Source organism: Nomascus leucogenys, chromosome 22a (assembly GCF_006542625.1).
Source record: "Nomascus leucogenys isolate Asia chromosome 22a, Asia_NLE_v1, whole genome shotgun sequence".
In the NCBI taxonomy this organism is placed as follows: domain Eukaryota; kingdom Metazoa; phylum Chordata; class Mammalia; order Primates; family Hylobatidae; genus Nomascus; species Nomascus leucogenys.
The window spans coordinates 28808935-28834051 of NC_044402.1; the positions used below are offsets into that span (position 1 = coordinate 28808935).

A 25117-nucleotide genomic window follows, 5' to 3' on the forward strand; every position below is an offset into this window, starting at 1 on the left:
ATGGCGCATGCCTGTAATCCCAGCTACTTGGAGGCTGAGGCAGGAGAATCGCTTGAACCTGGGAAGCAGAGGTTGTGGTGAGCCGAGATTGTGCCATTGCACTCCAGCCTGGACAACGAGAGCGAAACTCCATCTCAAAAAAAAAAAAAAAAAAAAAAAAAAAAACTCAGCTAGGAATTAGAAACATCATTTGTCCTCTTGGCCTGTTCGATTGGTGACTGTAGGTAAGTTACTTAACCTCTCTGTATTTCAGTTCACATTCCTTGGTGAAATAGAAATTAAAGTTAATAATCACTTCTACTTGTGAAGAATTTTCAGATCTGAAATTGCTTTGTTTGGGCTTTGGCAAGAAAAGGGTGCTAAGAATTCCAGAGAATTATTGGTAGGAGTTGGGAGTAGATAGTTACCCCAGCCAGGCTGGACAGTTGGGCCCATTGGCTGGGAAGTATTTGAAAGCCCTAAGCTTTGAGGTATATCCCCAAGAACCTCTTCCTGGCAGGGAGGGTTCCTCCTAGTTGCCACAGTCAGTTAGCATCTGCACAGCACTTCTGTTAAGTTTACACAGTACTTCCACGTCAGCTAGCAAAGACAGTAGCACTGTGTGGTGGCAGTTTAGGTGGTGTTCAGATTCTACCTTTACATCTGAGGAAACAGAAATCCCAGAGATAGAATTTGAGAATCTCCTTTGGTTTATTTCTTACCACCCCAAGTTTCTCACAAGCCTTTCCAGGATCAGGCAAGACAGGTTATCTTGGAAGGCAGAGGCTGGTGGTGGGGGCCTGGGGCTAGGGGAGCTCAGAGGCACCTTTTAGCTGGAGACCAAGAAGGGAAATGGCCAGTGAGGAGGCTGCTGCTTTTTTTGTTTTGTTTTTCTCTCCATTTCCTGCCCTGCTGTAGCTACTAACTAGAGGAATGTTCTGGTTGTTTTGTTTTTCCTTTTTAAAATTGACATGTGATAGTTGTACATATTTTGGGGCTGCATGTGATATTTTGATACATGCATACAAAGTGTAATGACCAGTCAGGATATTTAAGGACATTTATCACCTCAAGCATTTATCTTTTCCTTGTGCTGGGAACATTCCAATTCTTCTAGCTATTTTGAAATATACAATAAATTGTTAACTATAGTCTCCCTACTGTACTATCAAATACTAGAACTTAGTCCTTCTCACCGTATTTTTGTACCACCCACCTGCTCTTCATTCTCCTCCCCTGCCTTTCCCAGCCTCTGGTAACCCCATTCCGCCCTCTATTGGAGGGTTGTGTTTTGACTGTCTGCGTAATGCACAGTGTGGCTTCTCTTCTCCCAGGAGTGGGAGGGGCCACCTCTAGGTTCCACCAGGGGGAGCTGCCCTGCAGCCCTGGGCTCCCATCACTCTGGTCCATCCCCTCTAACTCCTGAGCAAATGTGCTAGACAAGACTGTTCCAGGTATGGGCCAGCCAGATGGCAGCATGGTGGTGAGGGTGCAGATCTGCTGGAAGCAAGAGAATGTGGACTTCATGGGTTGTGGAGGGAACTCTGCACTTCTGTCCTATCCCCAGTCAGTTCCTATGACCCTAAGGCCTGAAGCCTCAGCTCGCTGTGGAGAGGTGAGCAGAGCCGACACTTAAAATTCTTGGAGGTTTTGTGCTTCCAACAACCAAGTCCTTTCAGGCTCAGGGTTGGAAAAAGTTTGTATATCTGTGTGCACATTGTCATTTGGACTGGGCTCAGAGAGGTGACCTGCCAGCTGACCTGATGTGGCCTCTCCTCATCTTCTGCCAGGCCTCAACAGCTGGTCCCCTCACCCTGCTGGTAGACACTAAGGGTTACAGGCAGCCTGCTTCTGGGCCATTCTGCTTGATTCTTGGTATGACTGCTTCCTGTCACTACCTCCACGGTAGTGGTCCAAATGCCAGCTCCTGGTAAATGGGGCAGCAGAGCTTCAACCCCTTCATCGTCAGGCCTCTGAGAAGGGCCACCTGGACCCAAAGGTCTAACCCAGTTAGTCACGTGCCTAAATTCGGCAGGTGCATGCTGTGAGCCTGAGGAATGGGACAGCAGGAAATGAGGTAACCCCTTCCACCCCCAAGCAGGTTGGGTTCTGATCCTCCAGGAGTCTGCAATGACATTTCCTTCTGCTTTCTAAGAAAATGGCCAGTGTCCACAAAGAGCGTACGTGACTCATTACATAGATTCTCACCCCAGCACTTACTTACCCAGCCCCTCATTTGTACAAGAGCAGGCCAGAGGGCCCCACTGTGTATGAACCTGTCGTGTTGAAGCCTGAGGCCCTTTACTTGGTATCGTATTAGCTGGACTTAAATGAAAATTACAACACTGCATCTATGAAAGGGTGTGTAATGCAAGGTATTCACAAATTCTGGTTACTTTGAAGTGCTTTTTTTGGGTAATGCTTTAGCTGGATTTAAGGGAGCCTGTAAGAAAACTGCCTTTATTTACTGGTGTACAGTCCCAGATGTCTATGGATTCCTGCAGGTCATCTTTTCCCGCTGCCATGCCTCCTCCTCCCCCTGGTCACTACCACACCACTGAAAATGAGGGGGTCTTCGCAGTGCGAAGCTACACTTCTAGCCATGATTTTGTGGGGACTGGCTGGGATGAAAAGTAAGAAATTACACTGTTTCCTCTCTCACAGGTCTGAGTTTTACCCTTAAACTGAATGAAAGGAGAGCAGAGACAAGGGCAGGAAAGGTTATGGGTGATATATGCTGTGAAATCTAAAAGATATTTTCTGTGCAAGTCTGGTTTCAACTGTTTGGGCTTGTCTGAAAGTGTGGGAAGAGGTCCAGAGCTGGAGGGACAAGAGAGAGGAAGAATGGGGGGTGATGGATGGGACCTGGAAGTGTTTTCCACACCATGGTTTCTGGATGTCAATAGTGATGAGAAGGTTGCTATGGTTTCCTGAGCTACACTCATCTCCCAGGAGAACATGCCCCATTTCTCCTTTGCTCCTGATGGACTGCTGCGGACTGAGACTGGAAGAGCAGGGTCCTGGAATGCATCCTGGGAGCTAACTTGAGCCTCTGGAGGCCAGGCCCACTGTGTGAAGAGAAGGGGAAAGCGCTGCTTACAGATCAGGGTTAACAAGGCCTGAGTGGCTTCAGCAGGCTGAGAAAGTCTGGGACCCCAGAAGTTTCATCGTGACTGCAGGGGCTGGGAGGTTTCCTGTTCCCTGGCTTCAGGCTCACCTCAGGTCAGGCTCTTCCCAGAGCCAATGGGGCTAATGCCGCTGGGCTGGGGGAGGGCTCGGGCCCCAGCCCCAAAGGAAAGGAGACAAGGCTTACGTGTTGTGGTTTCTGCCCAGCTCACACAGTAGGAGCTGGGGAGACTTTATTCATTTCAGGGGAAAGTGACAACAGGAATGAGATGAAGTGTGAAGGTGAAAGGAAGGGGCAATACTGAGATGAGAACAGCCTGAACAAAGTCTAGTACAGCACTGCAGCCATCCAGAGCTTGAGGGAGCGGGGAGGTCCATCACCACCAGGCCCTGTGGGCCAAACACACCCATATTTCTTCTCTCATCAGATTTGATGAAAAAGGGAAACTTGGGACTCCGGAGGACCAAGATGGAGCCAGACGGTCAATACTGATGGACTTGCAGCTAGCACCATGGCACCCCTGCCTGGTCTAGGGAAGCTGGCAGGAGGCGATGGTACCTGGCAGGGGCAGACTGCCCACCTCCCACTCCTTCAGAGGACTGTTTCCTGCCCTTCACACCATCATCATGTTGGGCCCTGCATGTATGTCCCTGCACTTGGAGCGAGCCCAGGGACACAGGGCAGACACTGGGCCTGCAGATGTTGCTGCAGCTGAGCCAGAAAACATTCCAGGCAGGAAAAACGGGCGCACACATTCACAGGCCCCTGGGCACTCCACCAGCCAGAATGAGACTGACTCCTTGACCCAGGAAGTCAAGTCCCAGCGGGAAGGGCTGGAAATCACACGTGGTCAACTTCTTGGCTCTCTCTGCTCCCCAAACCCTGGCCCTAGGCTTGCTTTATCTTCGCATCCCAAGGCCAGAGGGCTGCTGCTGTCCCCAACTTGGCCCTGCCAGAAGAGGGACAGGGGTGGCTGGCATGATGGGTGAGGGGAACATGAGAATGTGCAGAGGCCTTGGAGGAAGAGGACTGGCAGTTATGACAGGAAGGCTCTCTACACCTGGCTCCCCAGTGTTCTGCCCCTGGCACTGAGCATGAGGAGCCAGGCTTTGGGGAGACTTTGCAATCACCCCCCAACCCTGGTCCATTTTCCACAGGTAGCTTTCTTGGAACTCACCTTGACCCCTCCTCAGCCAGCAGCCCCCACCTCCAGGGGCAAAGGAGCTGGAAGACAGTCCTGAACTGGGGGGAGCTGGGGTCACACCAGCCAGGCCCTGTCCCTCACAGGAAGTGAGATGAGGTGATACCATGGATGGTGTGACTAAGGCCCCAAAGTCCCTGCCTCTCTGCCTCCCCAGAAACCTCACAGCCAGGCCAGCCCCCAGAGCAGAGCCTGTGTAAACACACCCAGAGGGGAGGAGGGATTGCTACATATGAGAAACAGTTAAAAATAAATTTAAAAAGCACCACTATGTCCTGTGCTGGTCTCCACAGCCCTGAAGTCTCAGCTCAGGAAGGGTGAGTGCTGGGGGATTATCAGCTGGGGCTCGGCTCCCTCCCTTGCAGACAGCAAGCAGGTAAGGGCTTCATTTTGCTGTTTTCTCCATGGAGGGCTCTGGGAAAGGATAGAACCTCCTAAGACTCCAGAACCAGGAGCAGCTCCCTCTCATATCTACTCCCCTCAAACCCTGTCATTCCCGGGAAGCTCCCAGAGGCGGCTGAGGCCACGCCCCTGCTCAAGAGCGGCAGCATCCAGACCCAGAAAGGACCTAGTTTCAGCCTGGCACCTCCCAAGGTGAGCCATCTCTTCTTAGGCATAGTAGGACCATGGAGACCACACTACCCCCACTCCCTGAAAGCTGGGATGGGATGGTGAGTCAGGGGTCACCATGACCCTATTAGTCTGGCTGGAGTTAGGTTAGGCATCCTCCCAGGGCTCATTGACCCCAGGAGGAACTTGGGGAGGCAAGGGACTGACCAGCTGGCCTCCCAGGGTGCCTCTGGCCGGGCCATGCTGGATCTGGCTCTCAGTCAAGCACTGCTGGTTTGAAGAGCTGCCAGCCTATGGCGCCTTCCCTGACAGGCACTCTCATCAGCAAAGGCATCCCTGGCTCTGCCTTCCCTTCCTCTTTTCTTTGCTTCGAAGGCACCATCCGTGTCCCTGGCAGGCCAAGAGCTACACTGTCTGTACTCCATGCCACCCCTGCTGGTGACCCAGCAACTGCAAAGGGCCTCTGGTTTGTCCCGCTCTGGGAGGGGACTCAGTGGCTTTTCCTCCTCCCCAGCTGCAAGGATCCTACCCCAGCCCAGCCCAGCTCTGAGAAACAGGACTTTCCTACAGCCCACCTCAAAGCATGTTGGTGGACTTCTCCCTAGCACGAGCTCTCCTTCAGGGATTGCAAACTGGCGTCCTCTTTTGCCAGTATTGGGTTTTTAAGTTTTTTTGAAGTGATCACCAGCATTTAGAAATCCTATTTCACATAAAAAGTCAGAATTCTGGCCTCTGACAAAGCAGACAATCTGGTAACAGAGGGCCGGCACTGTTAAGAACAGCTGAGCAGCTGCGGCCCCTTTAACAGGGTGTGCCCTCTTCAGGTAACCACAGTCCCCACACAGCCCTTTAGCCCTCCTTCTCACTGTTTGCTCGTCATTTGAGTTTACAACCCTAGTTCTGATCTTCCTTATGTAGCCCCCCAGCCCTTCTGCAGCCTTACTGACAGCTGCCCCTGGCGGACTTACAGCCTCTCAGTAAAACAAAACCTTGATGGTCATCTCATCCATTTACCCTTCCATAATCCAAATCCTTTCTACCTTTCTACCGCCTCCTGACAAACAGCCATCTAGTCTTTGCTGTAGGCAACCCATTACTCCTCAAGCAGCCTGATCCTAAACTCTCCCCCACATCCCTTTCTCACTTGCATCCCCCAGTTCCCAGCTGTCCCTCCTCAGTGGCTGCACTGCACCCTTTCCCTGCACCTCCTTGTTGCTTGAGCCTCCAGAACCTACCCCCGGCTCTGCCAACCTCTCCGCATCCTCTCACTTTCCCACCGGGTATCTCATGCTGACAGGCAGGCTGGGGACAACCCCAGGTGCCTAGGTTCTTCCCTGCCAGGGCCGTGATGCCCTGCCACAAGTGACTGGCCCAGCCGTCATTGCAACCCCAAGCCAAGATGGGCTGTTAAAGGATGGAAGGCAGGCCTGGGGCACAAGCATCCTAGTCTGGTCTTGGTTTCTCCAGCAAGGGCTCCTGGCACTGCCAGGGGAGAGACCCAGGCCCAAGCATCCCGCCCCATCACCCCATGTCCAGCCACAGCTCCTGGACTGGCACCCAGGGTTTGCTCAACTCCCACAGCCATGCTGGCCTCAGTGCCATTCTGGGTCCTCCACCAAGCCCAGACCCTCCGCAGGGAGCCTGTGGGCTAGAGCAACAGGCAGAGCTGGGACTGAGCAACTAGACGCAGTTAGGGCCTGGGAACTTTTTGCCCAGAGGTCCTTCCCTGGGCTCTCCTATCACCCCTCCTCTGCCCACACAGCACTGCCCACGGGGGCCTCAAGAACCTGAAGGCTCTCCTGGGCCACAAGCTCATGCTCTTGGGGCAGATGTGGCCTGTGCCAAGCTCCTGGTTAATTGGCTACACAGACCTTTCTCAGAAGGACTCCTACCCTGCTTCCCTTTCCCTGGGTCAAGATTCTGCCAGGGCAGGCAGAACTGGAGAAACATCTCCACCCCACCCCCACCCCCCACCACAGGCCTGGTAAGGCAGGGAAATTTCCCACTGATAGGATGCACCCAACTCCCAGAGAGAAGCCAGGGGCAGAGGCACCAGCAGAACCAGCAATTTCCCTCACCTGGCCCCATGGCACATGGATCTGTTAAGCACTGGCCTTCCCACCATCAGCAGATCCATTTGGACTAAGTTTTCCCCAAATACCTTAAACTTCAGTTGTAGAGTTAAAAACTCCAAATAAAATACTAATGGCCTATAGGCCCAAAGTTAGGGGGCTTGGCTCAGTGGGAGCGAGAACAGGTTGGGGGGCTGAGCTGGAACACACTCTTCCTGCAGCCTCTTGCCCTGCCTTGTCACCAGCCCCGCCTTCCCCATGCATGAGGCTGGTTCCAGCAGGTGGATCCTGGCCCCCAGGAGTGGGTGGGGCCTGGGGTGCTGGCATCCGCCTCAGACCCGGATCTGGTACCCGTTGAGGTCTGGCATGGCTTTGGGCTCGGAAGGCTTCTTGTCACCCGAGGGCCTGTGGGAGAAAGAGAGCAGAGCGGGAGGACAGTGAGTGGTCTCTTAGGGAGATGGCGTTGGGGAGCCAGCAGCGGCTGCCTGGTGGCTTCCCCACCACATTCTCCAAGTGGCCCTCCAACGCACAGCACAGTGCGTATGGAAGTGTGTTTCTGTACACCTGGCCCGCCTGTGCTGTCTGAATATAGCCCCGGCTCGCTCTCACCGGCTTTCTCTCTGCTGGAGGCTGGCTAATCTGGCTGCAGTTGGTAGGTAACAGCTTAAAGTATAAATCTCTCTGAGGGTAATCTGTCATCTACAAAAGCCTCTTAGATAAAAGTCACAGATGATGGATATTTTGGTGCCAGAGGCCTGCTTAGTACCCCACCCCTGAATTCATACCAGAGAGGTGGCTCCTGAATGACAATTACATTTAAAGCAAGAGTCAGAGTGATGTGTAGGGGCTGAAATCAGAGGAGGATAGCTGGTATTTCAATGGCTTGTTCTTGCTACCTAGATACAGACAAAAACCAAACTCTTGGGTGGGGGGCAAAGTTATGTTCAAAGCCATCTAATATTCAGGCCCTCCCCCATGACATTCCTGGGAGGCTCACTGCCTTGCAGGGGCCCCATCCTTTCCACCTTTTCTCTCACATAACCCACACTCAGACTAGTGGGCTAGCAGAGTTTGGTTTCTCTGGGGAAGTAGAACTGCCTTGCTGTGGGAAATGTCAATACACAAACCTCTAAACCCACCATCCCAAGCCACCTCCCTTGGGTGGGAGTGAAAGAGAAGGGTGGGAGAGAGATACAGAAAAAGAGGGACCCACACGATGAGAGGAAAGGAAAAAAACCCTCTTTGGACCCACCCAAGCATGATCCCTCTCTCACCGTCTTTCACTGCGGCTGTTCCTGCGGTGGGGGCTGGACTGGGCCCGCTGCGGGGAAGAAACATCCTTCTTCCGGTCCTTGGTGGGAGAGGGAGGGCCCGTCCCTTTGCCAATCTAGGTGCAGAGGAGGAAGCAACAGCATCACTCCAGGGCTGCCCTGGAGCCCAACCTCCCCTTCCAGGAGCCACAGATCCCTGGAGGCTGCCCTGGGGAAGGCCCGGGGAACCTCAAGCATGGCTCTTCCCTGTCTGGATCTTTCCCAACCTATTTCCCAGGCACTAAAGCTGCCAGGGCAGGAGTTCCTCCATGGGGCTGTCCAATCCCTGCGGGCTCTTGAAGGCAGAGTGGAAGTGGGGGAAATCACTGAGATACCATAATATTGCAGAAAGTCCCCAACAAAGGCCAGGTAAACGTGCCAGTTGTGGGAGCAGCCCATGCTGAACTTGGGGCTGAGATCCCACTCACCCCAAGGGTGATGCTGGTTATCTCCAGCCATTGAAAAGTCAGTCTGGTAGCTTTAGCTCTGCTTAAGAAAAAAATGAGAAAAACAAAAGAGTCATCCTTTATATGGCACCGTCAGCTTGACTTGAGTTTTCAAAACATGGGAGTGCTGGAGAGGGGCAAGTAACAGGGGAGTGTTTAGCACTGAATAGGCCGGGAATCCATTGCAGCTCTAAACACTAGGTAACTATTGGCTCTCAGCCTAGATCCAATCTGATGCCTTAAAGACACAATAGCAAACTGAGCAGCAAGAGCCAGGGTGCTGGGGGACCCAGAGCTAGGTGGGGAGCGGCAGCTCAGGGGCAGAAGAGAGCAGCCCCTGTCTAACGCAGGGTTGGCTGCAGCCTGCCTCTGCCCTAGGGGAAGGCACTGTCACCCCAGGAGATCTTGGCCTAGGGCTGGCAATGGCTAGGGCAGCCGTAGCTCTTACAAACCCCTGCCAGGACACCTGCAGGCACCTGCAACACACCTGGGTTCCCCATCACCCCATCAGGAGGCTGAGCTCCAGTCCAATCTGCCTCTCACTGCCTGCGAGCAAGACTCTGGGCTTCCAACCCTGAAAATGGAGCTACCACCTACTGCCTGCTGGCCTCCCAGGGCTGTCAAGAGAAGCAGTGCACTTGGGAGTGCAGAGGTCGGTGGTTGAGGCGGAGGCTCCAGGCTGCCTGGAGGGGCAGTCACAGTGCAGCAGTGACTGAGCTATGGGGATACCCAGCAGGGGGCCCTGGCAGCCCCAGGAGAACCCAGGCAGAGGTCAGAATTCTGCCCGCTGACAGGCTCTAGGGCTCAACAGCTCAGCCCAGCTGTTTTGGGTACAACAGCCCCCAGCCCAACTCCCTATCACCTCCTGCTCAAGTGTGGGTGGGAAGAGGAAGAAGGAACACTGCCCTCATTGTCTTCCACATGGTCTGACTTCCCTTTCTTCTGACCACCCCCTAGTCCTTTAATGGTTGCTAGGGTTGAGGGGCAGAGTCAGCATGCGTTACAGGAAGAGTAGGGAGGCGGCCCATCACAGCACCCGACCACACCCTCCAGACAGGCCGTGATTCCCCACCATGACCTTGACAGCAAAGCCCCCGTCTCCACGTGTCCAACACCTACCACCATCCAAACCCAGCCCACCCACCTCCTCCCTCCGCAGCCGTCCTGGTCTGCCCACCCCAGGGGACCACCTGAACGATAACGACCACTAAGCAAGGCCCCAGCACCCCAGTCCTCTGAGAAGCTCCCCAGTCCTCTCAATCCTCACATCGCATCTGCTGGGGCGGGGGAGGGGGCGAGGGTGTGCAAGGCGGGCAGACCTTGAGCCGCATATCGCGGGCGTGGCGCTCCAGCTCTTTGCGGAAGTCATCGCGGCCCAGGCGCTCCACGTCCAGCACCGAGTGTTTCCACTCGATCTGCTCCACGCTGTGCGGGTCGTGTGACACGCTCTGGCCCAGCTTCACCTTCTTGAGCACGTGCCAGCAGCGGCCGTAGGCGGCCTCGAAGTCCAGCACAAGCTCGCTGAGCGTGCGGAAGGCGGGTGGCTTGTACATCAGGTCCTCGCGCCGGCTCATCCCCAGCGCACCGTAGCGGCCCGCGAAGTTCACCCCCAGCACGATGTGGCGGAAGTAGTTCCCTGAGAAGTAGGTCTTGAAGCTGATGGGGAAGCGCTCCAGGGTGGGCATGCTGTTGGTGAGGTAACTGGCCAGTGCCCCGCTAAGGAAAGAGCCGGGAGAAGCACGGGGCCAGCACACCGGGAGGGACTGGGACCGGGAGCCACGGGGTCCACGCACCGCCAGCCTCGGGGTGCAGACACCACTCCTGCTCATCTCCATACGCCTGGCGTCTCCTCCTGGTATTCCTGCCATCTAGCATTGAGCCTGGTATCCAGCAGGAGCTCAATAAAGGGAACCTCGAATAGGCACGGGGCTTCCAGGGATTTGTGGCCACCGCTCGAAAGTCAAGCAGGGCTGGTGCCACACTGCAGGGCTTTCCAGAGCCCAGTGGCCCAAGGATGGAAGAGAGGCCTTGCCTCCCCTGCCTCACTCCCTTATCCTCCATCCCACACCTTGGCACACACAGACAGGCCACAGACACGGCTTCTGGGTTTTGTTTCTCCTTCACACGTGGATTTCCTCACAGATGCAGGCAGTTCTGTTCACTCTTCTCTTACCCTCACCCTGTCCTCTCCCCATATCCACATACACCCCTGCCTGTGGCCCTTCAAATACAATCACGTGCACTCCTGAGGCCTGGGAGGTGCCCCCAGCCAGCCCCAGGCCCACTCCCGCTTCCTACACCTCTGCCCCACCTGCTCGCCTCTCCAGCCCCTGGGGCCTCCCACCTGAGTTTCTCACACTGGCCTTTCCCCTGCCTGCCAAAGCTGGCTCCTGCTCAGGACTGAAGCTGAGCCTGCGCCACCATCCACCTCCTCCACGGCACTCTCACCATGACCAGTGTTTACTGCTTCTTTTTCCTTACTTGCTTATTTTGTCTCCTCCACTAGAATACAAACCTCCCAAGCACAGGGCCCTTGTCTGTGATGTTCTTCAGGGCCCAGCATCAAGCCGGGCACACAACAGTTACTCAGTGAAAGTTCTTGAACAAATGGGTAGAAGGAGATGAATGGACAGAAGCGTGCAGCAGACACCATGTCCGGCACTGTGCTGTGTCTCACGGCACCGGCTCGGCCCATTGCCCTAACAACTCTACACACTGCCACTATCCCCCTTTGCAGAGGAGGACTCCCAGGCTCAGAGGTGTTAAGGAACTTGCTTGGAGGTCACACAGTGAGTCAGCAGCCCAGCCACAATTCAAGTCCAGGTCAACCTGACCCCAAAGTCTGTGTTGAGACATTATGCCACGGTCCCTCCAGTGCTACCCTCATTCCACCAATGCTTACTGAGCCTGACTCCTTGTAAGTGACCAAGGATACAGTGATGAGAAATGCACAGCCTGGCCCTGCAGAGGTTCAGAGTGCGGCGAGGACAAGACGTGAGAACCACGGCGCGTGCTGTGCCTGAGGGAGCTGTGGGGACACTGAGAAGGAGCCCCTCACCCAGATGGGGGCTGTTCCCATTTTCTTCCTGCCCACAAGCCACTAGGTGACCCCTGAAAAGCTCCGAGACCATAGGACCCTGCCTGGAGTGACTTCTGTGTCCTCCTGGGGAAGGGGACCCGTCTCTCTCCTATGAGGGTGGGAGCCTCCACTTTGGTGTGTGGCCCCTGAGGGAGAAGTGAACATGGAGACATGAAGGAGGCACTGCCTGCAGCCTGAATTTCTCGGGTGGCCTCAGGCTTATCCTAGCAAAGAACCCTATAAACAGGGCAGGGATGTCAGGCTCCAGAAATGGGCCTGCCCTGTTAACAAATGGCTGCCATAGTGGAGTTCCCTCCGAGACCTCTGCGGGAAGAGAAGGGCACCCGCAGCCTCTTTGTGTGAACTTCAGGCAGGCATGTCTGTGTGGGGGGTGGGGATGGACTCCTGGATCACAGTCCTCCTAGGACCTGCCCTCAGATGGGACTCCTGTTCCATCAGACCCCCTCCCTGTCACCCTCTTGGCTCCCACCTAATCTGTGCTCCTCTGCAGCACTGAGCCCAGTGGGCTGCCTACCCCAGGGGCGCAGGCAAAATGTTTAAAAGCTGGTAAAGAATATGGGCAGGGTGGAAGAGATGAAACAGAATTAGCTTTGAGTTGGTGAAGCTGAGTAATGGGTGCACGGGAGTTCATGATGTTGTTCTAGGTTTCACGTGTATTTATGACATTTTTAATAATAAAATGACTGAGAAGAAAAGGCAGGGCTCAGGCACTGACCAGTTAGGATGGAGAACCAGCCATAAACACTTCCTCCTCTCCCGCTGTTGACTGTGGGGCTGGGGAGGACAGCCTCTCCTGGTGGCTGGTCTGTCTCCAGGGCTACCCTCGTGACTCAGCTACAGGCCCCACTTCTGCCCTTTGGGTTGGAGGCGGGGGTGTGACTGGAAAACCTTGTTTGTGGTTTTTTTTAAAGGCAGTTTTGCTTTAATATCTCGTCCAGAAATCAACATGTTCTAGAAATGCCAACATCTGGGCATTCCAACTGTGCCTCCCAGACTGTCTAGTTCTTGGAAATGGTAAACTGCCTTTGTGAGACACTGTGCCCTGATTTGGGGTTCAGAAAACAGGGTCCCTGTGTCCACGTGACTCAAAAAAGAGCTTTCCAGTAAGCCTGGGAAGGTAGCAACTGAGGGGTGGGGTACTGGGACCTTGGGGCTCCTCCATTTTGGGGGGGCTCTTCCACTTTAGGGGGGCTCTTTCACTTTAGTGGGGGCTCTTTCACTTTAGTGAGGTGCTTCTCCATCTTGGGGACAAGCAGATGACTGCATATGGGAGAGCCCTGGAGCCCATTCAGCCTCCCCCACCCTCACTTTCAGAGCAGGAAGCTGAGGCCCAGAGAAGCCCGGACCCCTCCCCTCCAGGTGAGGAAGGATACATTCCCAGGATCACGGCTTCCAGGCATTTGATTGGCAGGGCCTCTTTGGTCATTTCCTTGGCCAGGTCCATCAGCCTGTGGGAAAGGGAGGCAGGTCAGTAAGGACAGCGCCTCCAGCCCCTTCCAGGGGAATGTGAGAAGGAGGGGGCAGGGTGGACTAGAAATGCTAGAAGGACAGAGGCTGCCCCCTAAGCTGCTCTCAGCTCAGGCCCAGCACCTCCCTCCACACTCCCGACGGACGTCTGGAGCCTGAGGGGGTGGGAAAGAGGCGGCCACTGCTGATAGGAAGAAGGCCCACTCTCCCTGCTCTTCCCTCCTTTCACTTCCACCTCCCACGCCTGGCTCTTGCTCCAAAGAGCTCTGGGGGAGGGCAGCAGAAGCTGGGGGCAACTTCTCTCCAGCCACCAGGCTGGGGCCTTCTGCGAGGCAGTGGGGGGAAGGAGGGACGTCAGCATCGATCTCTTCCCTTCTGAAGCACGGTGGACACCCCTGACCCAACCATGGCTTCTCCCAGGAGCTTGTTAATTGACTGCAACTGCCTCCCCGCAGCCGCCTGAGCCTGGATGTGGGATCTTAGGCAGATAGTTGCCTGCTGACTACAGATCTGCTCCTGAACTTGGAATTCAGGCCATTTTAAGACAGCCTTTCCCTGAGGCCTGGTTCCTCCCTGTGTCCCCAGCCTGGGGATTCAGCCTGGTCACTGGCTTTGCCCAGGAGGGCACCCAGACTCCTCTATGCCAAGTAAGGCTGGAGTGGTTCCCCAGCACACAGCAGCCACAGGCCAACAAGAGCAAAGCTTTGGGGATAGGGAGGGTGGACTCCACCCAGGGCCTTGGAGAGGGTGTAATTAAGTAATTTTGCTAATAAGCCATTTAAATGCATTTTCACAAAGAAGCAAACATAGATTATGTGTGGGGCAAGATGTAAAATTCATATTAAATTTTTTTTTTTTTTTTTTTTTTTTTGAGATAGAGTCTCGCCCTGTCACCCAGGTTGGAGTGCAGTGGCGTGATCTCGGCTCACTGTAACCACCACCTCTCAGGTTCAAACGATTCTCCTGCCTCAGCCTCCCAAGTAGCTGGGATTACAGGTGCCCATCACCACGCCCAGCTAATTTTTGTATTTTTAGTAGAGACGGGGTTTCACCATGTTGGCCAGGCTGGTCTCAAACTGCTGACCTCATGATCCGCCCGCCTCGGCCTCCCGAAGTGCTGGGATTACAGGTGTGAGCCACTGTGCCTGGCCAATTCACATGAATTTTTAAAGCCCAGGGGTCTTAAGCCTGTGGGCATCTTTGGGCTGAGCCCCTAAGACCCAGCTGTGGCATTCACTCTTCACTCTCCTCTGCCCTCGGGGCTTCATGGGCAGAAACTTTCCAGGGGAAGTGAATCCAGGCAGGGGGCTACACATGGGGTGGCAGGATGGGAAGTGAGAGATGCAACATTCTCTCCAGGGAGCTCCCTGTTCTCAGACCCTGGGCCTTCTACTCAATGCCCAGAAAAGAGTCCATGGAGTAAGACAAATGGGGTGACCATGCAAGTACTCTGCAATGGGGACCAGCAATGGGGAGTGCAGCAGCCGCAGAACAGAGAAGGGGGAGAGCTCTCTCCTGCAAGGTCCACCTCTCACCAAAAAACAAAAGATCTGAGGCTCACCTGCGATCCACCTAGGACCACCCCCTCTCCTGGCCAAGGCAAGAGCTGGGGGTGGCTCTCCCACCCTCTAGCTCAGCATGGACCCGGGATTTCCTTTCCATCAAGGCAGCCCTGGCTGTTCATCTCAGCCGGATTTTCCTCTTTATGACATCTGTAAGGCCCCAGGGTGGCACCTGCCCCCAAAGGCTGACTTCCTTCAGAAGAGTCCCTGACTGCCCCATAAACTTCCACTCCAAGGTGCACTACAGGGCTTTCAAGAGGCTCCAAGCCAGCCCTGGGGCAGAGGACTGGCCCTCCCATACTTACCCTGTCAGAGGTCTGCTCTTCTTAATTTCAAAGAACTGTGTCCCTGTGTGATTGTACCTGTGGGCACAGGTTAAGGGCTTCCTATCTTGGCCTGAAGGAGGTTGACGCTCTCTCCCTGCCTATCCTGAAGCTCAAGAGCCAAGTCTCCTGGAGGGGAGATGGGGGCACAGCATGAATGCTTCTCCCCACCTCACACCCCCTTCTCTTTCCCTCTCCCTCACCTTCCTTGGCTTTCTCCCTTGTTCTCCCCTGGCTTCTCTTCTTAGGACAAGAGACATGGAGCAGGCGGCCAGTTCGGCGAGGGCCAGAAAGAGGCTGTGGCTGGGAACAGCTCCCTACAGCACTTCATCTTCCAACCAGCTGAGAAGCCACAGGAACTGAGAGGAGGCTAGGGTAGGGGGTCCAACTCAGCCTTTTGCTCCTGAGCCAGCCACCTGCCTCACTGGACCGGTTCCCCCACTGGCAGAGTGAGGAGCTGGACCAGATTTGCAGTCATCAGCCTGGCTTCCCCCGACCCAGGACCCATGCCTAGCTCTCCCATCTCTGACCTCTGCAGCCACAAGCCTGGGAGAGAGGACCCAGGACACACAGCTCTGGGGCAGGGCGCAGGGGCTAGAGGGCCCAGAGCAGGGACACAGAGGAATCTGGACCCAGGGAGCCCAGCTCTTCCCCTGCTGGCCAACCATCCTACTGCCAGGGAAGAAAAAGGAGAAGAAGCAGGAGAAAATTCTAGCATCCCGAAGTTACCTTCTGGAGCAGAAAATCCTTTTTCTCTGCCATTTTTCCCTTTATTCAAAACCAGACTTTTAAAAGCACCAAGGCAGCTCCCTCTCTCCCCCTCTGCTAGGGCTGGGTGGACAACAGAGCAGGAGATCTATCTAGACTTGGCCACCCCACCAGCAAGTCACTCAGGACCCATTTTCCTCTCTTTACTCCATCACATGGCAGGAGTGGGAGGCGGTTGGCAGAGAGTGCGGAGTGGGCCCTGCACTCATCAGACAAAATTCCTCTGACACCCAGGAGGGATACGCGCCGTGTCCCACAGCACCAGGGAGCACAGAGATGTCATGTGAATGGCTGCCCTGGTGTTGTGGAATGAGGCGGCTCTGCTGATACCTCTCCAGCTCTGCCCGGAAACAAGGCCCACCACACCGGCCAGAAGGTGGCCATGACCCTTGACCAGAGAGGATACTGCAGCTCCCTGATGTAGCGCTGCACAGCTTCCAAGCGCTCAGGGACAGGTGTAGACGGCTGGAACGTAGGCACACTCGGTATGGGGATCTGGGGACAGAGAAAGAGCTCCGGTCACGAGAAGAGGCTCACCCTGGAGCTTCCAGTCCACCAAACACCTAGGACTGGCCCCAGAGGCGCCCCACCCTGGGGAGGCACAGCCTCCCCTCCCTCCCACTTGAGCTTCCTTTCTTGGCACCCCCTCATTCGAAGACTCTTGCCAGGGCCCCAGCCCAGCCATTCCTTCCCTCCTGGGACTTAACAGCATTCCTCATTCAGAGTGTATGTTGATGTTCCAATTTGATGCTTCTTTAATAACTTCAGAAAAACATAGGTTAATTCACTGACTGTTTTAAATTTTAAATATTCATTAGTTTCAAGACTTAAGAATATAATATTGGGGTTATTTTAGGTTTGAAGTTTGCTCTGGTTCAAGTGCCGGATCAAAGCTGGTATATCCGGGGTCCTGTCTTCTCAGGTGGTGCCCCAGGCTTTGGGAGTGGTCCCGAGGGGGGTGAGCATCTTTGGTAGGGGACCCACCCAGTATCATGGGCATATTTGCCATGCCTTCCAGAGCGCCAACTTGAACTGTCAAGGAGTCAGTCAGCGGTAGCAAGCCAGAAGGACATATTTTGGAACAGGTCTTGCTGTAGCTCTGTGGCTGGGGCATGCACAGAGGGCCCAGGTCCTCCTCCAAGTCTTCTCTTTCCTGCTAGCTCCACACCTAATCAGTACAGGTTTCCAGGTACCCAGACAGTCTTCCTACCCAGAACGTACTTTCCGGCACCCAGCCCAGAAATGGCGGACGAGAGAATAGGCAGTGCTTCCCGATGCCTGGGAGCCTGGAGGCTGCTGGGGAACAGCTGACCCCCCAGGCTTCTCTCAGCCTCCAGTCTCCAGAAATGAGACCATTATGCCAGTATGGGCCCCTCTCCAGCCAGGGGAGCCTGGATCTGGCAGTTTGGCTGCAACAAGTCAGTGAGGCAGAGGAGGCCAAGAGATACATCAGCTAGGGTCCTCCGAGGTTTCACAACAGACTTCCTTGGGTAGAAGAACCAGACTTCCAGGGACAAGGCCCACCCCTCAGGGCTCCCCCTTGGCCACCAGCACAGTAGCTATAAGGCTCCCCACATAGAGAGGTCCCATCCCCTGCCCTCAAGCCTCCACCTGGCCCTCCAAGGCCACACTGAGCCCACCCACCCAACGGGGCTGCTGAGAGTCACAGTCTGTGCTCAGGGGCACGTGTGAAGGGAAGGGGGTAGGGCTGGGTAAGGAGGGAAGGAGGAAGCTCTTTTCCTCCTTTCCTTGGGAGGCTCTTGAGCGGTGGAGATGCCAGCCCAGCTTTTTAAATAATGTGACCGCAGGGGCTGGGGCTCTGACAAGGAGGGAAGTGACACTCCAGTTATCACTGCACACTCATGTCTGGGGTGTTGCTGATGGCACAGGCACACGGGACAGTGTCTGACAGACACCTCCTCACTCTAAGGGGTGGAGACGCAGGAGGGAAGGGGCCCTGGTCCAGGGCCACAGCGTCGCCTGCACTTCCTTGCCCTCCCTCCCGTCAGTCTTCTTCCTGTCTGGGGAGTCCCTAGCAACCGCACTGGCTGCCCTGGCTCCTGAGCTGCTGACACCGCTGTCTGGAGGGAGCCATTTCCCTTTCGCATTGCTCCCCCTCCCCAAATTGCCACCACCACTTACAGTCAACAGCAAGATAAAACCGGGGTGGGGGGCTCCCCCTTCTTCCTGTCTGGCCACTCTGTGGCAAATGGGCCCCAGGGCCTGGCCTGGCCTCCCCATGTCAAGGATACAGGGGTGGGGAGGTGGAAGAGGAATTAGAGGAATTACTTAGCAATTTACTCTAAATAGCATGGCACATCCACCCAGTCACCTGATCTCTGCAGGTGGCAGCCCCTGCCAGGCAGGGAAGCAGGCAGATCATCCCCACGCACAAGTGGGGATCCAGTGACCTTGAGGAGCTTGGGATAAAGATTGTAGTACACCCTCCCACAAGAAGCTGCAAACAGGGAGCTACAGTCCCAGGACTGGATCATTCACCCAGAGCCAGGCCTGGGCCGGGGCCAGGCAGTACCCACGAAACCACTGGCACCTGCTGTTCAGACAAAGGACCCAAGAGCTGGCTGCTCTGGGAGAAGGAAGAGTCAAGAAAATACCTGGGGATACAGAGGCAGGACCTTAAAGCCACCATCACCGAGGCTAGCTCCTTGACTCATGTCACCGCACTGCACACAGCACCTACACCTTTTTGTCTGAATGTTCATGACCCACATAGACTCGTACGCTCAAACACAAATAAGAAAGATTCTGTACATGCAAATGACCAGGCCCATTTTAGGTCTTGCCCCTCACCCCCACCTCCGAAACAGGAGTCAGGAAATACTTCCTCACTGTTGAGCGGTGGGTTTAAGTGGGGCACGGTAAGGGGGAGTGGTATAGCCACCAGATCTCCCCAGGGAGCACTCCTCCTCCACAGCCAAGGCCAAGGATTCCCCCGGCTCCAGGAACTCCTAGGCCTGAGTTCTACTGAGACATTCTCACTGGAGGGGTCTATTTCAGTCTAGCACAATGAGGCCTGGGGGAGGTGGGGAGAGCTTGCGACTGGATGTGTGTGCCCAAAAAGTGTGGCCTAGAGGGCAATAGGGCTGAGTCTCCAACTAGATCATCACTATGGGTATTCAGCTCTGCCATTTACAGTCGTGACTTTATTTATTTATTGAGACAGCGTTTCACCCTGTTGCCCAGGCTGGAGTGCAGTGGCACAACTTCGGCTCACTGAAACCCTCATCTCCCGGGTTCAAGTGATTCTCCTGCCTCAGCCTCCAGAGTAGTTAGGATCACAGGCATGTACCACCACATCCAGCTAATTTTTGTATTTTTAGTAGAGATGGGGTTTCACCACGTTGGCCAGACTGGTCTTGAACTCCTGACCTCAAGTGATCCACCTGCCTCGACCTCCCAAAGTGCTGGGATTACACTGCACCCGGCCTAGTCGTGACTTTAGTGAAGCTCCTGACCTCCCCTGTGCCTCAGACACTTCATTTGTAAAGCGGGCACCAACACAAAATCAGCCTTATAGCGGGAATGAGATGCTGTAGGTCGAGGCCTTAGAGCAGGGTCTGGCACACAGCACAGACTTAATTCGTGTTCACTGTCATCATGATCAGTGTGCCCCACACATACTGATCCCGGCAACGTTACCCTTTTAGAGGAGATGTAGTAGTAGGTGGGTGTAGTAGCTCCTGCCTGTAATCCCAGCACTTTGGGAGGCTGAGGTGGGAGGATGGCTTGAGCCCAGGAGTTTGAGACCAGCCTGGGCAATATAGAGAGACCCCATCTCAACCAAAAAATAAAAAAATTAGCCAGGCATGGTAGGGCACACCGGTAGCCCCAGCTACTCTGGAGGCTGAGGTGGGAGGATCACTTGAGTCCAGAAGGTAGAGGCTGCTGTGAGCCATGACTGTGCCACTGCATTCCATCCTAGGTGACCAAGCGAGACTCTGCCTCATAAATAAATCAAAGGAAAGCACTCTGGAGTCATAATAAGTAACTAGAGGAGATGTCCAAATTCCCATTCTGCAGGAGCTCTGTGGCCTGAGCCATAAAAGACCTTCAGCAACTGGGTCTGGGGTCAGTGGCCACTAAGCTTTTAGAGGGGGTGAAGCCTGACACATCAAGGACAGACTCTTATCAAGGAGCCTAAGCTGTTGCTGGATTTGGGATCTTTCTAGAAATTGTTGCCCTATAACATACTGGCATCATCCCTGTAAAGGCTGTTTCTCCAAAGCACTAGTGGGGTGTCGATGAACACTCACTCCCTGCTTCATTACTGGGTATCTATTAGAGGCACTTAATGAAGCATCACATGCTTTGCATCATTAATTCCTCTAATATCCTCTTGATGGGCATTGCTATTAGCTCCGTTTCACAGCTGAGGAAACTGAGGCATAAGAAGGTTACCTGTCTTCCTCATATAAGTAGTTACGGGAGATTAAGGATTTGAACATGGTAGCTTTGACTCCAGAGTGCTCTCCTTTTATGACACCAGCCTGCAGGGGTCCCAGACTCAACCACATGCAGGGGCCGGGCAAGTAACATACACGGGGCAGGCAGGCCTGGTAGGTGAATGGTGGAGACAGTGGCAAGATGGGGGAGTAGGACTCACTTCCCAGCCCCAGCTGACAGCTGCCACGTGGGACTGCAGATTCCCATGTGTTTCCAAGTCTTCTTATTTTCTGAAAAGATGCCAAAAATCTGGATCTTTATGTGAGAAATCTCCCAATTTTAAATTTTGGCTCAAGTGGCCTTTTAAAGCATTGTACAGTCCCAACAAAACACTTCTTGAGCCCCACACGGTGTGGCCGCTGTAGGGAATGCCCCTGTGCCAGCTCCAGTGGCATGGCCCCTAGAGATGGTAAGGGCGGGGTCAGCCCTCTCTGCCACTGGCACCCTGGCACCCAGGCACCCAACCCACGCTGCTTCTCTCCAAGGCCTCCTGGACTCCACTGCACTCTCAGACTCTAAGGGTACCTTTCTACTCAGGGCCCAGGTAGAGGAGGGACCTCATGCAGACTCATGCGATTTATTTGAGATCTGTGGTTTGAAGAGGGGGAAGTTCAAATTTTTCCAAATTGCTCACAAAATTCCTTCTACCCTAGCGGTGGAAGTCTAGGGGTCCATCACAACACAGTCCCCACCCCTAGACTTCCTTCATCCATGTCTTTCCTGTACATGAGGACTGAAGATGACAAAATGACATTACAGACCAGTTACTAGTGAGCTCACTATTTTTTTTTAGTTCCCAGGAGTGGTGACAGTTCTGCAGGGAACCATTCACACTCTTTCATGGCCTGATTTAGACATAAGCAAGATGGCTGGAGAGCTGCCCAACTTGTTCATGTGGGAGCAGGGTGTGACTCTGGCCTCATCGGGACAAATGATCTGAGCAAAACCTAGTCTTGCCGCTTGATAAAGCACATGAGTAAAGGTGATGGATGTCTGGCCAGGAGTGGTGGCTCACGCCTGTAATCCCAGCACTCTGGGAGGCTGGGGTGAGTGGATTACCTGAGGTCTGGAGTTTGAGACCAGCCTGGCCAAAATGTTGAAACCCCATCTCTACCAAAAATACAAAAATTAGCCAGGTGTGGTGGCAGGTGCCTGTAATCCCAGATACTCAGGAGGCTGAGGCAGGAGAATCACTAGAACCAGGGAGGTGGAGGTTGCAGTGAGCCAAGATCATGCCACTGCACTGCAGCCTGGTGGAAAGAGTGAGACTCCGTCTCAAAAAAAAAAAAAAAGGTAACTGATATCCAATAACCAGGTACTGCTTTGGGGCTTTACAGTTTGTCAAATACTTTAACACACAGTCTCTCATTTCTTCCCCACAATCAACCTCATTTTATTGATAAGAAAACTACATCTCGAATAGGTGGAAGAGGCCATATAGATAAGCAGATGACTCCTACCAATGTCAATATCCTTTGATGCAATACTTTTGCTTTCAGAATTTTTCCCAAGGAAATAATCAGAGATGAACCCCCAAATTTACATTTTAGAATGTTCACCATAGTATTCATTTTAGGAATAAAACTGGAAACAACATCCAACTCTAGGGGATTAGCTAAATAAATAGTAAGTCAGTGCAGAGCACATTTATGCGGCCATTCCAAATCAATCTACATTTTGTTTCCTCTGGAAACATTAGGCAGTATTTTAACCTTCAACCTTTGATTCTCTTTTTCCCAGAAGACACTTCCTGATAGCTGTACCAATAACTTGGTAAAAACAAAACGGGCCACTTGTCCTCATGTCTAATTCATACTAACTTCCATTCTTCCTAGCCCCCTTCCTTCTGACCTGGGCAGGCAGGGCTAAGCACTGGGCTCTGAATTCAGGCCAAAGGGCTCTTTTTTGGAGATTTCAGGCCTCTGCATTTGGCAAAGTGCCTCCTAGTCTTGATCATGTTTTTTTTTTTTTCTTTAAATATCAGGCATGTATTTCCATATAGCAGCGTACAGCACAGAAACTCTCAAATACCCTTTCATTCAGCAAACACACACACAAGTGCTTGTTCTGTGCCAGGCACACAGGAGGCCTTGGGAAGACAAAGATGAATGAGATACAGCCTCTGCTTTCATTGGTGACACAACTGAAGGATAGCTGTCATGGAGGAGGAGTTACAGCCAACACAGAAAAATTATTTCATTTTATGCTTCTCCATAAGACCTCTTCTAATGTCCTTGAATCTAGTGTCCAACAGAGAAGAGGACCTGGACACTTCCCTCCACCACACCCCCCACCCCTTCTCCTGAAGACCTGAAATTGAATCTCAGTTCTGCCACTTACTGGCTGTGGGATCTTGAGTTCCTACTTGAGTTTTCAGCTTTCTCATCTGTAAAATGGGAACCCAAACTGTACTTACGTCACAAGGCTGTTGGGAGAATTCAATGACATAATGCACGAAAATATTTTCTCAACATATGAAGCCCTGCATCTCCTTAGTCATTCATTACATTTGTCTGCTCACAGTTCTCTGGCTTGGCAAGTGTCATCAAGCAAATGAGACGTCAAGCCATCCTAGTGTGTTTGTTAGTTCCATCTGCTGCTGTCCCCTCCTGTAAACCGTGGGCATTTTAAAAGACAGCGGGGACGGCCTCCTGGAGACAAGGTATGTGAACCTCCCTCCTAGAATGGCAGTGACAGAAAGTTCTCCTGGACAGGTATGGTATCTCTGCATTTTAAAGATCTTACCGAGCCAGTGGTCCTCTGCCCCGTGGGAGGAGAGTGTGGCTTTACTCTTAGCCCCAAGGTCACTAAAACCCGGACTATGCTATCACCCCCGACCCGTGTGTCTCACCTTGGGCAAGTCTGTGGCCCCACGGATCCGTTGCGCCACCTTCTCTCCATCGGGGTGGATCTTGGCCACGTGTTTCCACATCCTTTCCCAGGTGGCCTCATCCACAGGTAGCCCACCCCGGTTGACAAAGAAGGGGACCCCTCCGTCTCGCAGGTCCTCTTCCCCTTCCTCTTCTGGCTCCTCATCTCTCTGGGCTGAGGCTCCTTCGCTGGTCTCCAAACGCCTGACCCCAGAGGGGGCGGTGGCTGCAGCGGACGTTGGAGCGGCACCGCTGCTGCCACCCCCAACCACCTTCTTCCCCCCTGGCATCCCTAAATCCTTGAGGGGGGTGGTGGAGGCGGGAAAACAAGTGGCTCACAAGAGGCCTCCCACACACCAGCTGCAGAGATAACACATGGCCAGAGTGCAAGGCGCCTTTAAGAAATCAGGGCGTGGCTCCCGTACAATAAAATACTACTTGATAAAAAAAATCAGTGCAATAAGGTGAAGTGGGGTTCGAGGGGGTGGGTTGTCTGGGGTCAGCCTTGGAGGCCTTGCTCTGTTTGAAAAACGGAATAAAGAGAACACACCCCAACTAGGCAGCCGTCACAAAGCACCCCCATCTAACTGCGAGAACAATGACTGGCAGCAGTGAGGGCTGGCAGAGCGGACAAAAGTCGGAGGGAAACTGAGGCCAGACAGCTCGGACCAGCGGCTGCAGAAAGGACAGAGTCAAGGCACGGGTGCCCACTGGGCGCCCTCGGTCTCAGTTTCGGAGGGAACAAAATCCCCTACACAACTCTCGCACGCTCACATCTGCGCGCGCCCCAGGGAAGACCGAGGCAACTCCCGGCCGCGCGAGCTCCGAACCAGGACCCCCGGGCGGGAGAGCGGCGCTGGGTGGGGGCGATTTCTCCGACGCGACGAGACAAGTCCGGGAGCCAAGACTCGCAGCTGGCGGGGCGCGGGGAGGGGGCGCGCGCCGACGCGCACATTCCACGCCCGCGGCCAACTCCCCGCACAAAGTGGGCTTTGTCTGGGCCCCCTGTTCCCTCGTCCCCAGAAACAGCAGCGGAGTCCCCAGAAAGGGAGCGGGCGCGGCGGGGAGGCGAAGGCTGCGAGCGCCGAGGCCCAGCCGGTCCCCAGCCGGGCGCGTCTCAGCGGGAGGACGGCTGGCACCTGGCGTCGCGCTGCACCAGCCGAGCCATCGCAGGGCACGGGGCCCGCGGCTCAGCGGGACCGGCCCGGGCGGCGCGCAGGGGCCAGGCTGAGGTCACCGAGCGGCGGGCTCCGGCCGCGGGGTCGCTGCCTGGGACTGGCTGCAGCATGGGCGGTGGCGCGGCCGGGGCGGGCGGAGGATGCTCCGTGGCTGTTCGCTCGGGCTGCCGCTGCCCTGGCTGAGGGTGGAGGAAGGACCGCGGGGCGGGGACCGCAAGCCCGGAGGCTCGCGCAGCCTCGGCCGGCGGATGTAGCTGGAGGCGAGTGATGAAGCCGGGCGAGCGCGGGCTGCGCTGGTGCCTGGGGAGCAGCTAGCCAACGCGGAGCCCGCCAACGAGGAGCCCACCAGCCGATCGCGGCTCGGCGAAGCTGGGGCCGCCGCTGCTGCAGCCCCGCCGCCCCTGGGCCCCGCTGCCGCCGACCGCGTCCCCTGCCCGCCAGCCGCCCACCGGGCTCCACTCCGGCCCGCGCCGCGCATGCGCTCCGTCCCCCCCTTAAAGGGCCAGCGCCTTCGCGCCCAGTCCTCCGCCCCCCGCGGCGGTCCCTCTGCCCCAAGGTACCCCAAGGACGCCGGTGGGCATTCGCTCCCTCCTCACCTAGCTGTCAGGGCACCGCGGAGCCGGTGCCAATCTGTGGAGGACGTTTTCAACGTGCCAAAGGGAGCGCAAACTCCATGGAGA

At 54.8% G+C, this 25117-nt stretch overlaps 1 protein-coding gene across 1 annotated transcript; it reads right to left on the reverse strand.

Moving 5' to 3' along the window:
• Positions 1-3293: 3293 nt before the first annotated feature.
• On the reverse strand, positions 3294-24906 carry VASH1 (vasohibin 1). The gene is made up of 7 exons (XM_003260792.4): positions 23241-24906; positions 16332-16420; positions 15140-15196; positions 13179-13253; positions 10025-10406; positions 8224-8336; positions 3294-7354 (listed from the first exon to the last, which is right to left on the reverse strand). Exons 1-7 carry the CDS (start codon positions 23547-23549, stop codon positions 7282-7284), a joined length of 1098 nt encoding a protein of 365 aa, XP_003260840.2. The 5' UTR covers positions 23550-24906; the 3' UTR covers positions 3294-7281.
• Between the last annotated feature and the right edge of the window lie 211 nt (positions 24907-25117).

Bases quoted from the DNA above. Each gene is read 5' to 3' on its own strand.
- VASH1 (XM_003260792.4), bottom strand. From the start codon at position 23,549: ATGCCAGGGGGGAAGAAGGTGGTTGGGGGTGGCAGCAGCGGTGCCGCT. The intron at 16,421-23,240 runs GTGAGACACACG...CTCTGTCCCCAG, and splicing joins GGGCCACAGACTTGCCCAAG to ATCCCCATACCGAGTGTGCC. The intron at 7,355-8,223 runs GTGAGAGAGGGA...TTTCTCCCACAG, and splicing joins AACAGCCGCAGTGAAAGACG to GCCCTCGGGTGACAAGAAGC.